This window comes from Pristis pectinata, chromosome 5 (assembly GCF_009764475.1).
Source record: "Pristis pectinata isolate sPriPec2 chromosome 5, sPriPec2.1.pri, whole genome shotgun sequence".
NCBI lineage: Eukaryota > Metazoa > Chordata > Chondrichthyes > Rhinopristiformes > Pristidae > Pristis > Pristis pectinata.
In genome coordinates, this window is record NC_067409.1 from 26,202,093 (window position 1) to 26,217,787 (window position 15,695).

Consider the following 15,695-nt stretch of genomic DNA (forward strand, 5'->3'; position numbering starts at 1 on the left):
TGAAGGGTTTCCTGCACCCAAGGAGAGAAAGGATGCTTTTACTCCTTTCTACTGCTTGCACCAAAGCCAGCATCAGCGAACCTTAGGTTCTCACTTTCTCTTTGCAAATGTTGTGGAGAGAATAAAATTGCTGCCTTTTTAATTGATATCCTGAATTTGCAATATCTATCTGATCCTACACCTTCACCTTCCCAGTAATTATTCAGCCGGCAAAAGCTACATGATTTTAAAATGCTGTGTAAATGGAAGAATATGCTTACAGTTGGTTGACTGGCATTATTAAAACATAAAACGCTTGTCATTAAAGTGCTTTACATTACCTCCAGATGCTTACAATGCACCTGAAGAGAAACTGCCTCATGGATACCAAATTATTGGGAATAAAATCAAGAAAACAGAAGTTACTCTTCCAAATGAACCTCTGATCAGTTAATGCTACACGTTAAAGATTAAGTGAAAATGTGTATCTGTTGGTACCAAATATGACATAAGCCTGAGAAAGTTTTCTGCTTGTTGCAGAACCAGGGGGGAATTTAAAAACCTGGTTATACTGGCTCATTAAAAGCCATGTTAAAAATGTTAATTTTGGCTCATTTACCAATAGAATTGAAAGAACTGTGGAAGTCTATTTTATATGGAATGGCCCTCAGAATCAATAGTCAGGAATCCACCATCTTGCATCATGCTTGTATTAAAATCCTGCTTTATCATAATTTCTTTACAAAGCAGTTCTAAAATTCTGCAGCTATATCTGATTTAACATTTTTGTAGTTTAAGCTTTTTTTGTTGTTCCAGCAATGAAATCCTCCAGTAGTATAGATAATGCAGACCAAAAAAAAGACCAAAACAAAATTGAAAAAGTTTCTTACACGAAGGCCAACGCTCCAAGCGGTGCGAGACAAAGGCTATATTAAAGGTAAGGAAAAAAAATTAAATCTTTGCTGAAATAGTCTATTTCAAAGTACAAAGAACACAATTTCTGTTATTTTTGATATAAACATTTGACTTTTTTTTTGATTTTAGTAAGTAATGCAGTCAATGGATTTCTACTTTTTTTCATGAAGGACTCAAGTGGTCTTATGCCACCTGCAGCCAGGGAGATAGCAGCTCTCTTAATAGGTCTTTATCAGAATTTTTCATGCCACATGGAAGTGCAGAGTTTCCTTCTAGCTTTCTCCCTACTAAAGAATGTGGGAGTTCAACTGAGCAAGCAAAACAACCTTTGTCCTTTCAATCTGTGGCGTTGTGGTTTCCTGTACAAACTCGCTGAATTTGTGGAAATTTTCAAACGCTGGTATTTTCTAAAAGACAAGAATGCCAAAGCATTATTTCATTATTCACTTTAGTTTTTTGAAGAGGAGAGGCTAAAGTGCATGCTGCAGTAAATATATTTCACTTTGATCAATTTGAGTTATAGCCCTTGGGGCCCTTGCCTATTATTAAAACACTGTTAAACTGAATTTATCTGATAAAAGTTTAAAAATATAACTTGTTCCTATTCAAAAAAAATCTTCAAATAAAATAGTTATTTTTACATTGAGAATGTTTTATAGTGTCTGCATTTTGGTACATGCTTCATGGATAATGCAGGTTTCCTTAAAGTCTACTGTTTAAATTAAACTTAACAAGTATGAAATATTATTTAAATATGTTTTGTCCAGAAATTTCAAGTAGAAGCAAATGAATATCATTTGCATCTTCAGTGAATGAGTGTTGTTAGGCTTGCTGTTCTTAGCACAAAATTGTGGCTATTATATAAAATTGGATTACCAATAACGTTTCTTTTTGTATAGATCAAGTATTTGGATGCAATTTAAACAGTCTTTGTCAGAGAGAAGGCACAACTGTACCTAAATTTGTGACACTGTGTATTGATCATGTGGAAAAAGAAGGTATGGCATTCTAATTGTTGTTTCTTCAAAGTACTTCACACAAACTCTAATGATGCTTATGGAGTATTTCTAATGTATCCAGAACTGTTTACGTCATGAGAATAACTGTGCAAATTGGCACATGATTTCAGGCAGTGTGAGTACTTCCTTTAGTTTCAGTTTAAATATGAACTAATCAAACTTTTCTTGCAAAATATCAATTTTCATATAATGAAAACATTGAGTTTTTACATTCCTGTAATTCAGTCTCTGAATTTGTATTCCTGCTTATTCTTATGTTGATTCATCTCATGCCATCAGGCTTGAACATCGATGGTCTGTATAGAGTAAGTGGCAACCTGGCTGTGATCCAAAAGCTGCGATTTGCTGTCAACCATGGTAAGTTGCATTATGAATTATGATTTTTTTTATTTACAAAGTTCTTGTGTATAATTTGCAGCAGAACTTGATCTTTTAAAATTTGGTTAAGCTCAGACTCTTGAGTATTTAAATCTTGAAGATGCATAAACTGTAAATGGGATGGAACCCTCAAAGGTTCCAGGGAGATGGTTGAGCTGTGATTTTTTTTTCATACAGCCTGACAATAAGTCTGAGGGTGGTACCTGTCACTTGTTGGAACATACTTGGATGTTATACAATAACAAAGCAGCAATGACTTTGAATGATTTGAAAAGTATAACATTGTCAGGGCACAATCTGACACCTCCCTTTATAGTGGAAGGAAAGTTATTTGTGAATTAATGAAGGAAGTGGACAGAGGATGTGTCTTTAAAATTATTCAGGAGCTGCAGTGATTGATGACCAATCGGAATTGTATTACTTCAATTCCTGTGAATGCTATTGACCTGCGCTGACACACTTGTAAAGATCATTTCCTTAAATGGATGATACAAGGCTTCAAAACAAGGTGGTCAGCCTATGTGAAGGAATTGGGTTGTTAAATAAGGAAATCTGCAAAAATAGATTCAGGAACGAAGGGCCTGTTTCCATAGAGCAGGGAAACAGGCCCTTTGGCCCAACTCACCCATACCGACTGTGTTGCTGACTAGTCCTCATCTGCCCATGTTTGGCCCATAACCTCTAAATCGCTCCTATCCATGTACTTACTAGATGGCTATTAAATGTTGATAATGTGCCCACCTCAACCACTATTTCTGGCAGCTCATTTCAAATACGCACCACCCTTAATGTGAAGAAGCTGCCCCCGATGTCCCTTTTAAGTCCCTCGCCTCCGATTTCAAACCTTTGTCCTCTTGTTTTTAGCACCCCCTCCCTGGGAAAAAGATTATATGCTTTCACCCTGTCTATGCCCCTCTATTAGGTTACCCCTCAATCTCCTAGCGTTCCAGGGAATAAAATCCTGGTCTGTACAACCTCTCCTTGTAACTCAGGCCCCCAAGTCCAGGCAACATCCTGGTAAATCTTTTCTGCACTCTTTCTAGTTTAATAACATCTTTCCTATTAACAGGATGACTAAAACAGTATACAATACTCCAAGTGCAGCCTCGCCAACATCTTGTATAACAGCAATTTATAAAATGTGATTAATTTTTAATCAAAGTGCAAGGCCATTGGTAAAATTTTTTCTACTCATTTTTATATCATATTACATTTCCTATACTACAACAGTGATTACACTTGATTTTACTGTAAAGTGCTTTAGAATATCATGAATGTTAAAGCTGCAAATATATGCGAGTCTAACAATTGGATGGTGATAGAGTGAGGTAGAGATCATCAGATAAGCCCTTCTAATATGCCTTAATAAATATAAATTCAGTCTTGAGGAATCCTGTGTTGTGCCTCATGCTTCATGCCTGCTGCTTGTTTAGCTATTGAAGGGACCTTGAGGAAACTGTGAACCTTAAAACTATTTAACAGCCATATTGAAACAAAGTCTGCAGTTTATCAATAGAAACTTGTGTGTTTTATGTATTTGGCAAAATCAGGTTTATGTGAAAGTTTATTCATGGTTGGTTGATTTTATGTGTTTTTCTCTGGAGGTTATCAAGATGCAGGATGTATAATTTATGTGTAGAAATCAGTTCTACTTGACACCTCTATTTTCATTTCATCCACTTATTTATTTTGGGGTTGGTAGAACGAGAGCAAGTGAGTTTTGCTGAGGACCCAAAATTTTACTGAAGATATTGATTATTCAAAATGGTACCTGATTACTCCCAAGTAGACAAATGTAGAAAAGTTTTCATTTTGTTGTAGCTCTTGAGATTCCAGGCCTCTATTGACTCAGCAGTACTGAAGTAATGTGTCTATTCTGGGCATACAAAACCCTACTCCTATAGTTTGGGACAGGTTCTGTGTCCATAATCACAGATTATTATGTACTTTCAGCAGCTGGTCAAATACAACCACACTTTTAACCAATAATCTTTTGATTAAAAAGAGGCCATTTTTAAGATGTCATGGATTATCATTACCCAGTTTCCTTCTCCTACCTTTCACATTTTTTTTTGTACTTCTGATGTATGAGTATTTTGAAGTACGAGTAAATTACGTATTAATATCATGACTATCGCATTGAGATAAACTGGGGTTGGAGAATGGATGATTTACTAACTTGGGCACACTGTCAGTGTTAAATGATTCAATTGCAATAGTAGCATTTCATCCAGAGAGAGTGGTTTAAAGTATCCATATGGCTGTGAAAAAGCTCACCTTTTATCTAGAATGGGCAACAATTCATCGCAGTTGGTAATAAGCCAAACCTATTAGTGTGTACATTATCTTTAATGCCATTGATATGGTTCTAACCCAAGTTCAGAACATTAACGTGAACTTTCCCATTTTTCATTAACAGTTTTATAACTCTGGTCAGGTTGTTGCTTTCCCCTTTGGTTCTTGGAACATGTGAAGCTTGATTCAGTTTGTTCAAGCTGATTGTGTGTTGGATGCTTGCAAAAAAAAAAAGAACTTTAATTCAGAGCAAAAAAAACAAACTGCTGGAGGACTTAGCAGGTGGAGCAGCATCTGTAGAGGGAAAGAAATTTTTGTCGTTTTGGGTCAAGAGCCTGCATCAGGACTGAGGGTGAAGAGGGAAGGTAGCCAGTATAAAGAGGAGAGGGAGAGGGTTGAGATCGGCCAGTAGGTGATAGGTGGGATGAGGAGATGGAGCCAGATGGGGGAGAGATGGAATTGGGAGACAAACAGGTAAGTGGGCGATTATTTTAAAAACAAAGTGCGGGTGGGGCAGATGGAGCCAGGTTGGGGGGGGGGGGGGCGCGCGGGTGGAGGACGGAAGTGGAGACACAAATGCTACAAGTGCTGGAATCTGATATGCAATGAAGGTAATAATGGGGACCATTAGGGGGGAGGTAAAGGGCAGATGGAACCAGAAGGGATAGGGGATCCAGTGGGTGAAGTGTGTGGGTAGTAGGCGAATGGAATCAGGAGGGGGTGATGGTGAGCAGCAAGGGAAGGAGGTGGGGATGGGAAAGGGAATAAAAATGGCAGGACCATGGGTGGATCGGAAGGTGGGGGGAGAATATGGGGGGTAAGGGTTCCTTGAAATTGAAGAATTCAGTGTTCATATCATTGAGTTGTTGAACACCCAGGCCTAGTGTGAGGTATTGTTCTTCTACATACCATTGGTTGTAGACTACTCAAGTCTAAACTTTAGCCAGACCTGATCATGGGCCTTGGGTATAAAAATAGATTTTGTTTTTACAAATTACCAAATCCTCTGTAATAGGCTTTAAAATACAAATCATTATGAATATTGATTTGTTTCTTACCTTAATACAATGTACCTCCCTTACAGATGAAAAGCTGGACTTGAAAGATAATAAGTGGGAGGATATTAATGTCATTACTGGGGCTCTCAAGATGTTTTTCAGAGAACTTCCGGAACCACTCTTCACATATCACCTTTTTAATGATTTTATCAATGCAATCAGTAAGTAAAAATGATAAATTAATGGTGTCTTATTCTCACCTTAAAATGTTAGTTTGCAGAGGATTACAGTAATTTTCTCTTCTACTTGAAGCATTGAGAAAATCAATATTTAAGTGACCGTATAGGAAACAAATTGTTGTCATTGCTTTTTTTTGCCAACTTCGGCTTTAAGAGTTCTTGGTGTTCTACCTGTATATAGCTTTGCTTTGTACAGCAAATTATGTGTGTTAATTATTGAATTTAGTTGTATTTCTAGCAGATCCATTATCAAGCTTTTCGCATTCTATGCAAGCATAGTGCACACATGCAATTAAAGGCATAATAGAATGTTCCACTAGTGACCAAGAAATACTAATGTATTCCATAGTACATTGCAAGGTATTGAATAGCCTTATAAATCCATAACTTAATGCCCTTATCTAGTGCACAAGAGTGACGTTTTCAAAATACAGATCTAGTTAGAATTTGGTCTCATTTTAGATAGGAACTGTTTTATGATTGTCCTCCAAATTTGACCACTTACTCAAACTAATCTGCCCGTTTAAAGTAGATTAAAGGCAAAAGGCATTTTTGCAATTTTGGTATTTATTGGGGGAGACAATCTAATAGTTCAAAGATTTACGTAAAACAAAACTGATGCATGTGGTCGAAAGACTACAGACATGAACAAAAGTGTGTTTTGGAAGAATGCTAAGTTCCTGATAAAGGTCACATGCAGTTAGATTCAATTATTCAATTAATTGTTTCATACTTAAATATTTCCATTTAAAACATAGAACAGTACAGCACAGACAGGCCCTTCAGTCCATGATGTTGTGCCAAACTAATTAAGCTAATGACGCCTAATTAAACTACATTAATTGAATTTCTGCCTGAACATCATCCATATCCCTCCATTCTCTGCATATTCATGTGCCTATCTAAGAGCCTCTTAAATGCCTAATCCAGATGCAACCTAACCAGAGTTTTATGAAGCTGCAACTCCATCGTATCTGCTTTCACCATCACCCCTGGCAGCACGTTCTAGGTACCCACCACTGTGTGTGTTAAACAAAACCTTGCCCGGCTCATCTCCTTCGAACTTTTCCCCCCCTCACCTTAAGTACATGCTCTAGTATTATACGTTTCAACCATGGCAAAGATACTGGCTGTTTATCTATGCTTCTCATGATTTTATAAACTTCTATCAGGTCTCCCCTTGCCCTCTTGCTGCTCCAGAGAAAACAGCCAAAGTTTATCCAAACCTTCTAATCCAGGCAGCGTCCTGGTAAACCTCTTCTGCACCCTCTCCATGGAATTGAGTGCATTTGAAGCTGCAAATAACTTCCTGACTTTGTTGTGAGAAAAGGTTCTTTCAGTTCTTAAAGGCAGAGGGCTTCAGGACACACGTCTTTGTACTTTTAAAAAGGAGAATTTTACTTACAAAGACAACCACGGGACATAATGGATGGGAATGGATGCACACTCACACACTCTCAAGCAGGAGGATGGCGAACATGAGGGAATCGCAACAGGGTGAGGTAGCTCTGTGCGCGCGGCACACACACACACACACACACACACACACACACACACACAATAACTGGTTACAAATGACAAGGAATAAACAATACAATGTTTGAAACACCCTGATCTGGACAAACATTGACTCTTTGGTCTCGGGAGTCCTTAACTAACTGCCCTGAAGTAGTGCGCAGCTTACCTCAACATTCTCGGAGAGACAGAGAACCAAACATGCAGCACTTTTATACTGCTGGAGAGCTGGGTGGTCCAGCAAGGACAAAGGTGTTTAAACGGGCCAATGGTAGGTGTGCCCAGGAACAAAGGTGCTCGGACAGACCAATCCAGGTGGTCCAGCAAGGACAAAGGTGTTTACCTAATGGGTGGGGTGGAGCCAGACCTTGATTAACAGTGGTGTCGCTTTCGGCCATGTGCTCAATGGTGTCATCCCAGCCAGAGGGGTCAGTGTTGTCACAGTCACATGACAGCCATGACCTTTCACACTACACTCTTGAACTCAGTGCCTTGGCTAATAAGGCAAGCATGCCATACAGCACCTTTACCACCCTTTCAATTTGTGCAGCCACTTTCAGGGTGCTGTGGACTTAGACCCTGAGATCCCTCTGTACATCAACACTGTTAAGGGTCCTGCCATTAACTGTGTACTTTACATTTAGTCTCCCAAAGTTCAACACCTCATAAGTGCCCAAATTAAACTCCATTTGCCATTTGTCCACCCATATCTGCAACTGACCTGTATCCTGCTACTGTATATTCTTTGATAATCTTCTACACTGTCCACAATGCTATCAATCTTTGTCATCTGTAAGCTTACTAACCCACCCATCCACATTTTCATCCAAGTAAATCACTGCTTGTACTTCATATACTGTTTTCATCCTTTATTCCACAAAGGGTTATGGATAAAAATGTAAAGAAGGATGAGATTTCAGGTCTAATATAAATTATTATCATTATTAATTGCAAGTAATGTCCCAGAATGTGTTGGAGTGCTGGCATCTCATTGCCTCATTTCATTGCATTTTTTTCACTCTTCAACTCAGGAAATCTTGAACTGCAGATTGCTGCAAGTTCCTAACTGATGATAAGGCACTCTAGATCTTGAAGAATGGAACCAGCAGTCTGCCTTTAACCAATGAGCTCCAAGGATAGAGAAAAAGTTGAGGTGACTTAAAATCAAATTGGTTGAAGAAAGAGAAAAAAAAATCAATGTTCTCCCCATATTTCCATCGGGTCCACCCAAATTTTACCACCCTCCAACAAACTAGGGGCAATTTACAATGGTCAATTAACCTACTAATATGGACATCTTTGAGATGTGGGAGGAAACTAGAGCAACTGGAGGGAGCTTGTGTTATTCCACAGAGAACATGCAAACTCCCCAGAGGCAGTACTGGACATCAGGATTGAACTCCCAACTGAGGCAGTAACTCAACTGTCTCCACCACTGTGCTATTGGATATAACTGTAGTTTGTTTTCTTTGTTTTTGGAGCACTCAAGCACAAGGACGGCAACATATATTATCCTTAAATTTTCACTTTAGCTAGTAAAACAAGTTGTACTTGGGAAGATAACTGATTGGTTTGCTACTGTTTTGAAATTGCATATTTGTAATTTGCCTTTTCCCAACAGCTTGTAGTGCACAGTTCAGCCATAGGGTGGCATGTTTTGCATTCCAAGGTTGTTATTTTTCTATGTTTCTTCAGGCATTGTTTTTAAGCTTCAACAAACTTGCATCTGCACTGTAACTTTTGACAACAAAAATATCTTCAAATTGAGTCAATGTTAAAATACCCTCTTGTGAAATTAAATCAATTTTAAGCCTACATGAGATTTACGCACTTTTTGTCTGGTATGTCACCGGCCACAGAATACCTTCAACAAGAGTGGCAATGCCTCTTTGACACTAAAATAATTTTTCAAAGTTGGTTGATTCTCCCATATTTTTTCCTGTGTGTATTTTGAGATATAAAATCAAAGATGTAATATGGTTAACCTCTCAATTATATGAAAGGAAATGACTTGCATATGTAATCCTATGGCTCAAATGATCTAAGTCTTATAGCCAATGAAATATTTCAATGTGTAGGACCGGGTGGTAAGATAGCCAAATTCAAAGATGTATGGCCAAGAATGTAGAAAAACAGGCAATTTTAGTTCAGTTAGTTGAGGAATGAATGTTTAAATAAGATTCTGAAAAAAAAAACATTCTGTCTCCTTTGGGGCAGCCAAAAGAATCATCTGAAGGATTCAGCTCTGGCAGTGGCCAGTTATCATTAGCATCAGCTGAGCTTTATAAATTGTTTTTGTTTCATTATATTATCTGAAGTGTGGCTGATGATTGCAGTGTTTAGCTCCATTGACCACAGTGAAACTGCCCATGTGTACAGGTTGCAAAAATCTGGAAGACACTAAGTCTTAGGCTGACATTCAAGCCACACAGATATCAGGTACTGATGATCACAAATATACGAGAGCATAGACATCTCCTTTGGATTCAATGGCATTATCATCGCTTGAGTCCTCTCCAATCAATCCCCATATCACAAAGGTAAATAACTGAACCAGTGAAATAAATAAGTGGTTACTCGAGCAGGTGAGAGATCTGCCAAAACCTTGCCTCGACCTAAAGGCTCAAATCAGGAGTGAGGGGAATACTGTTTAACTTATGAGTGTGCCATTGTTTATACTTAAGATCAATACTCAACCTTTTCAGGACAAAGCAGTCCCTTGCACTGACTAACAGATATGGACACTAGTGTTGGCTGTAGCTGAGGACTTTCTCCAAGAAGTACTGCTGCAGTTTGCCTAGACTACTTGTACTGCATTTCCTAAACTCAATGACCTCCATTACTTTAGATGTAGAAGGACAATTGTGCAACAGCACATCCAAGTTCCACTTGATATTGCACATTATTCTTGTCATTGGATTGAAATCGTCAACTCTCTGCTGAACAGAATTGGAAGAAGTTTTTTGCACATCAACAGCAGTCGCTTGATAAGAACAGCCACAGCCTTCCCAAGGACAGCTATTCAAATACAGTAAATGTCAACCATTCCATCCCTAACATCCTGAGAATGAACTTTGGAAAAACTGCAATCAATTTTTATTTTGTATGATCTGCACTGCTTATTTAGTCTGCAAACAATTACAATGTAAAATCTAGTGGATAGCACATTTTCAATGAAAGCTGAAAATGCAGGAAATACGAAACAGGGCCAGTCAAATCTGTGGAGAGAAAAGTCAAGGTGATGTTTCAAGTTAATACAATTTACTACAAGGTTTTCAATTAATATTTCTTTACCTCTTGAAATCACAATAAACCGTAGTGTCATCTAATGAATAGGAAACAGATTTGAATGATATTCTGATTCTTAAAATGTGCAAACCCACTTTTGCTTAAATATGATTCTAATCGTACTACAATTAAGAAAGTATGTGTTAATTACAGAAGATTATTGTTTTATTTGTAATGGCAAGCATGAAACCAATTATATTTTGTCTTTCAGAATCTCCAGACTACAAGCACCGTATTCAGGGTATTAAAGAACTAATTAGACAACTACCTAAACCAAACCATGACACTATGCAAATTTTGTTCAAGCACCTTGTGAAGTAAGTCTGAATTAAATAAGCAGTAGAACATTGCTCTGATCAAAGGAATATCAGGTATACTTCATTGCTGTTGACCATGCCTGATAATTTTGGGACTGAGATTTCACATTTAAAACTATTTTGCTTCTATAAAGCATCAGTTTTCCTAATGTTTTATTAAATTGCAAATTTCATATTTTAGCTGAATTGGACATCTCGTGTGCCCTGTTTGTTAGACTTGTTCCTGCATTTTTAAATGTTTAAAAAATTACCCACAGTTTTGAAATTCAAGCTGCAAGCAGTTCAGCAAGGCCATCAGGGCATTTGACATATTGGTGACAAGACAAACATTGTACATCCTTAATGAAATAATGATCAAAGAAGTAAATAGAAAGACCTTTGAGGAGGATGAATTAGTATGTGTAAATTAAGTGCTGAATCAGGGACAGAGAAAAGAGGGAAGGAAAGGTGGATTAAGATTTAAAAAAAAGAGTTTTTCTTAAATTACATTTTTAACTTTTTAACAATTCACAATCTAAAAGAATGAGGTACCACACTTTTTTTTTAACTTGCTTTGTGAGAGGTTAATTTGCACTGGTCAACTGCTGTCACATTGTCAATAAGATGGTCCATAAGTAAGTACCAAACTGTGAGTTTAGCTGCAATTAATGTGATCATAAAGATCAGAAACTAAATGCAAGATAGAACATAGAACAGTACAGCACAGGAACAGGCCCTTTAGCCCATGATGTCTGTGCCAAACATGATGCTAAATTAAACTAAATCTCTTCTGCTTGCACATGATCCAAATCCTTCAATTTCCTGCATATTCATGTCTATCTAAAGACCTCTTAATTACCTGCTTCCACTTCTCTCCTCCCCCAGCCCCTGCTCCCTTGGAAGCCCGTTCCAGGCACCTTCCACTCTCTACCCCACACATTCCCTTTAAAGTTTCCCTCTCTCACCAAAATGTATGTCCTCTAGTATTTGACATTTCTACCCTGGAGATACAGATTCTGACTGCCTACCTTATCTATGCCTCTCACCATTTTATAAACTTCTATCAGCTCTCCCCTCTGTTTCCGATGCTCCAGAGAATATAACCCAAGCTTGTCCAACCTATCCTAATAGCTCATGCTCCCTAATTCAGGCAGCATCCTGGTAAACCTTTTCTGCACTCTTTCCAAAGCCTCCACATCTTTCCTGTAATGAGATGACCAGAATTGCACACAATAAGATGCTAAAGGAGTACAGCACAAGTTGTCCAGCAGTACACGCAATTAACGATTCATGAAGTATTGCTTCCATGTTACAAATTGCTTGAGAGTTTGGATCTTAATAATGAACACCATTATCTTAGCAAAATCTAGCTTGGTATTAACATTCATGCAAGTCATTATCTCATCCAACAATTGTTATCATGTCAATCACAAATATGTTCAGTATTGCTGATGAGCTGCTCCAGTTCTTAAATTTGCTATTCGTATGTTTATTGTTCCGGAAACAACACCAAGTGAAATATTTTCTCTTGCCAGACACCCATGTTAACCTAGAGCAGTTCTAGGTCAGCTGGAGTATATCTGTTGTACGGAATGAAGCACCAAAATACTATGATCCAACCATGAGCCTTAAATGCTATCTTAAAAGAGCATCATGCACAGATTTGCAAAGTCTCTTAAATAACACTATAGGATTACCACAGATTATCAAAACAAACAAAAAAAGGAAAAATTATTGATCAAACTACGACCAGGTAATTTTCTATGTGGCAGCAACTACGTCCAGGTAATTTTCTATGTGCCATCACTAAATTTGGGATTTAAAAAAAAAACTGAAAAGCAAATAACTGGAATGGCACAACAGGTTGACAGATATCTGAAGGATAGTATTTTGGGTGTTTTTATTCTATCAGTAAATTGGGCATTCTGTTTTGTACATTTAAGTGAGATACAATTGTGTATAACGAGAATGTTTTTAAGTATGTCAGTGATTCTGCATGATTCCTGAAGAATGTTATTATATCTCTTTAGGGTCGTTGCCTGTGGTGAGGTAAACCGAATGACCACTCAAAGTGTTGCCATAGTATTTGGTCCAACTCTCCTCAGGCCTGAGAAAGAGATGGGCAATATTGCAGTGCACATGGTATACCAGAATCAGATTGTGGAGTTGATCTTAACAGAATATGAAACCGTATTTGGACGCAGTTGAAATAAACTGCAAATGGAACACACAGCTACCAAAACCCACTTTTGGGAAACGAGTATGTTTTAAGTGTTTTTTTGTATTTTGATGTCGACCAGAAAATGGTTAAACTTTGCACTTGTTTTCCACTGGTTTTTAAAATGATCTGTAGTTTTTTTTCAGTGGTTATCATTCTCGAAAGCAGGTGTTTTGCTTAAGACGTAGTACAGACATGCAGGAAGCATGTGACCTGGCTATGACAGAGTAGAGACTTAAGTATACAGTAGTTACATACACTGGGTTCTTTTGCAACAATATTTGCCTGAGAGACTTAGCAGTACTCTTTTTATACATGTGTACGTATTTTTAGGAGATATAGTTGGCAGTCCTTACTTGCAGCCTTTCCTGCTGTTTGATGTAACAGAAATTCTAATACTGTATATTGCTGTTGAGTCCTTACTGAAGCATTGGCCAGATTTTGTGTAATTTATTTTTTATAGGTTTACTGGAAAGGCAAAAGCTTGAAGTGTTAAATGCTGATTCTTCCTGGTTAATGAATATGGACAGAAAGCATATCCTGCACTTGCTGTACCCTCAGCCTGCTGTTAAAACAGGGGTTATGATCATACCCAGTGTTTGAAATACTAGTGATGTACAGATGAACAAAGAATATATGTTAAAATAACATGTCCTTGACCAATCTGTATATATAGTCTGTGTATAGTTCCTTAACAAAGTTTGTTTTCCATACAGTAACATTTTCTAATCAAATTTTGCCAGCTTGTAATAAAGTTTCTGGTCAGTGTACCAGCTGAGATCAGTACTAAGAGCTTTTAGGGGTATTTTAATGACAGGCAACACAAGGGGCTATTCTTAGGTATACTAAGAAGCTGTGTGCACTTTTTAAGCTATTGGTAATTTCAATGCAGGGCAAATCTCAACCATTTGTATTTCAAATGGTACTGGAAAGTAATGTGTAGGCTTATGCTTTCTAGGTGCACTACAACAATAGCTGTTTATTTAAAATGTACAGGCAAAATTTTGAAAAAAAATCTGCTTAGCAATTTGTTGTACAATAAGTGCTAACATTTAAAGAAATCATGTATGCACTGATGGGTATTATTAAGGCAGATACACTTGAAGCTAAATTGAATTTTCTCATTTTATTAGTGTGGACTGGTTGTGTTACAGGTTATTTTGGAATACTACCTGTTTCTGGGCACATGATCTGAAGAATTTTTTGAATGTATTTTTTTAAACTAACTGCTGTATGGCAATATGCTAATCAAAGATTAAACAAAATGATACAAAGCAATTGTTCAGTTTATTTGTTTCATGATTCTGAGTGTATTTGCTTGTAGGTGTATTGACAAGTTACAGATAGTTCTGGTATTGGACTGGCAAGTTGGAGATGATGAGTCCAAGTCTCACTGTTGTGAATTGTGAACCTAAATTCACTCACTGTAATGAACATTGTAAAGAAGACCCGCAATTAGTTTGCAGCATTACTGACGTCTCAAAAACAACCCTGATTTACCAGTTTTAACATCCTTTATCAGTACTATGTTCAGTATTATGATGACCACTATGTCTGATTTGTGCTGATTTTCTTTTCAAACCGCATCTTTCTCAACTTTAAAAAAAATTTCTAAAATTTGTGGATTTTTTTTTAAAAGGTCTTGTGTTAATTGATGTGTCCTATTTACTTAATGGGATTTGCTAACAATCATTTAATTCAAATGGAATGGATTATCCACGTAGCTTTAACCTTGAGATGGCTATTGGCTATCATTTAAGAATGGCTTTTTAGGACCTTTGTCCTACTTTGAGGACATAATTATTTCATATTTCCCATGCAGAATCAGAAGCAGTAGATAGATTGTCACATCTGTCTCCTGAAACACCTAGATCCATTAGATTTAGCAGCAATATGTCACTATATCAGATTCTCATTGACATAACCACAATTGCAGCATTGATATTATCAATGCCAAATTTTTCTTTGCTATATTTCTATGGCTGTTCACTACATTAGTCCCCTTAACCTCTCCCCATTGCACCTCTGCAGTTTTCTAAATTTTATGGGCAGATTTTCAATAAGTCATAGAGTCGTAAATCACAGAAACGGGCCAACTCATCCATGCTGAGTCAGATGCCTATCTACACTAATCCTGTTTTCTTGGCCCATATCTATCTATTCCTTTCCTATCCATGTACCTGTCCAAATGTTTCTTTAAATGTTGTAACTTCCATATACCCACCATCCTCCGTGTGGAAAAACCTACCCCTCTAATTTAAACAGACACTTAAAAAGGCAATGCGTAGAAGGATACATTCCTAGTGCAGACAACTGGGATTAGCGTAGATGGACAAAGAGGCTGGCATTGATATGTTGGCTGTACAACTCTATCATGCAATTATTAGATATTCTGTATATGGATTTCCAGGGGACAGATTGAATTGAAGCTCTCAAAAAAATTTCTAGAAGATGGGAAAATGAAATAAGGATACATGGAATATTGTCTTGAAGAACCAAATGCTCCCCAGGAATGTTTTTTACTGGACCCTGAGCTTTTCACCATATACATTAAT

At 37.4% G+C, this 15,695-nt stretch overlaps 1 protein-coding gene across 1 annotated transcript in view; it reads left to right on the plus strand.

The window, feature by feature from the left end:
* LOC127570578 (rho GTPase-activating protein 12-like) overlaps nt 1–14,418 on the plus strand; it is a 129,113-nt gene extending 114,695 nt beyond the window's left edge. Inside the window, 7 exon segments of the mRNA XM_052016254.1 lie at nt 796–833; nt 835–916; nt 1,794–1,892; nt 2,193–2,270; nt 5,671–5,805; nt 10,838–10,943; nt 12,953–14,418. Of these exon segments, the coding sequence (XP_051872214.1) occupies nt 796–833; nt 835–916; nt 1,794–1,892; nt 2,193–2,270; nt 5,671–5,805; nt 10,838–10,943; nt 12,953–13,130 (716 nt within the window). The 3' untranslated portion in view covers nt 13,131–14,418.
* The last annotated feature ends 1,277 nt before the right edge of the window (nt 14,419–15,695 follow it).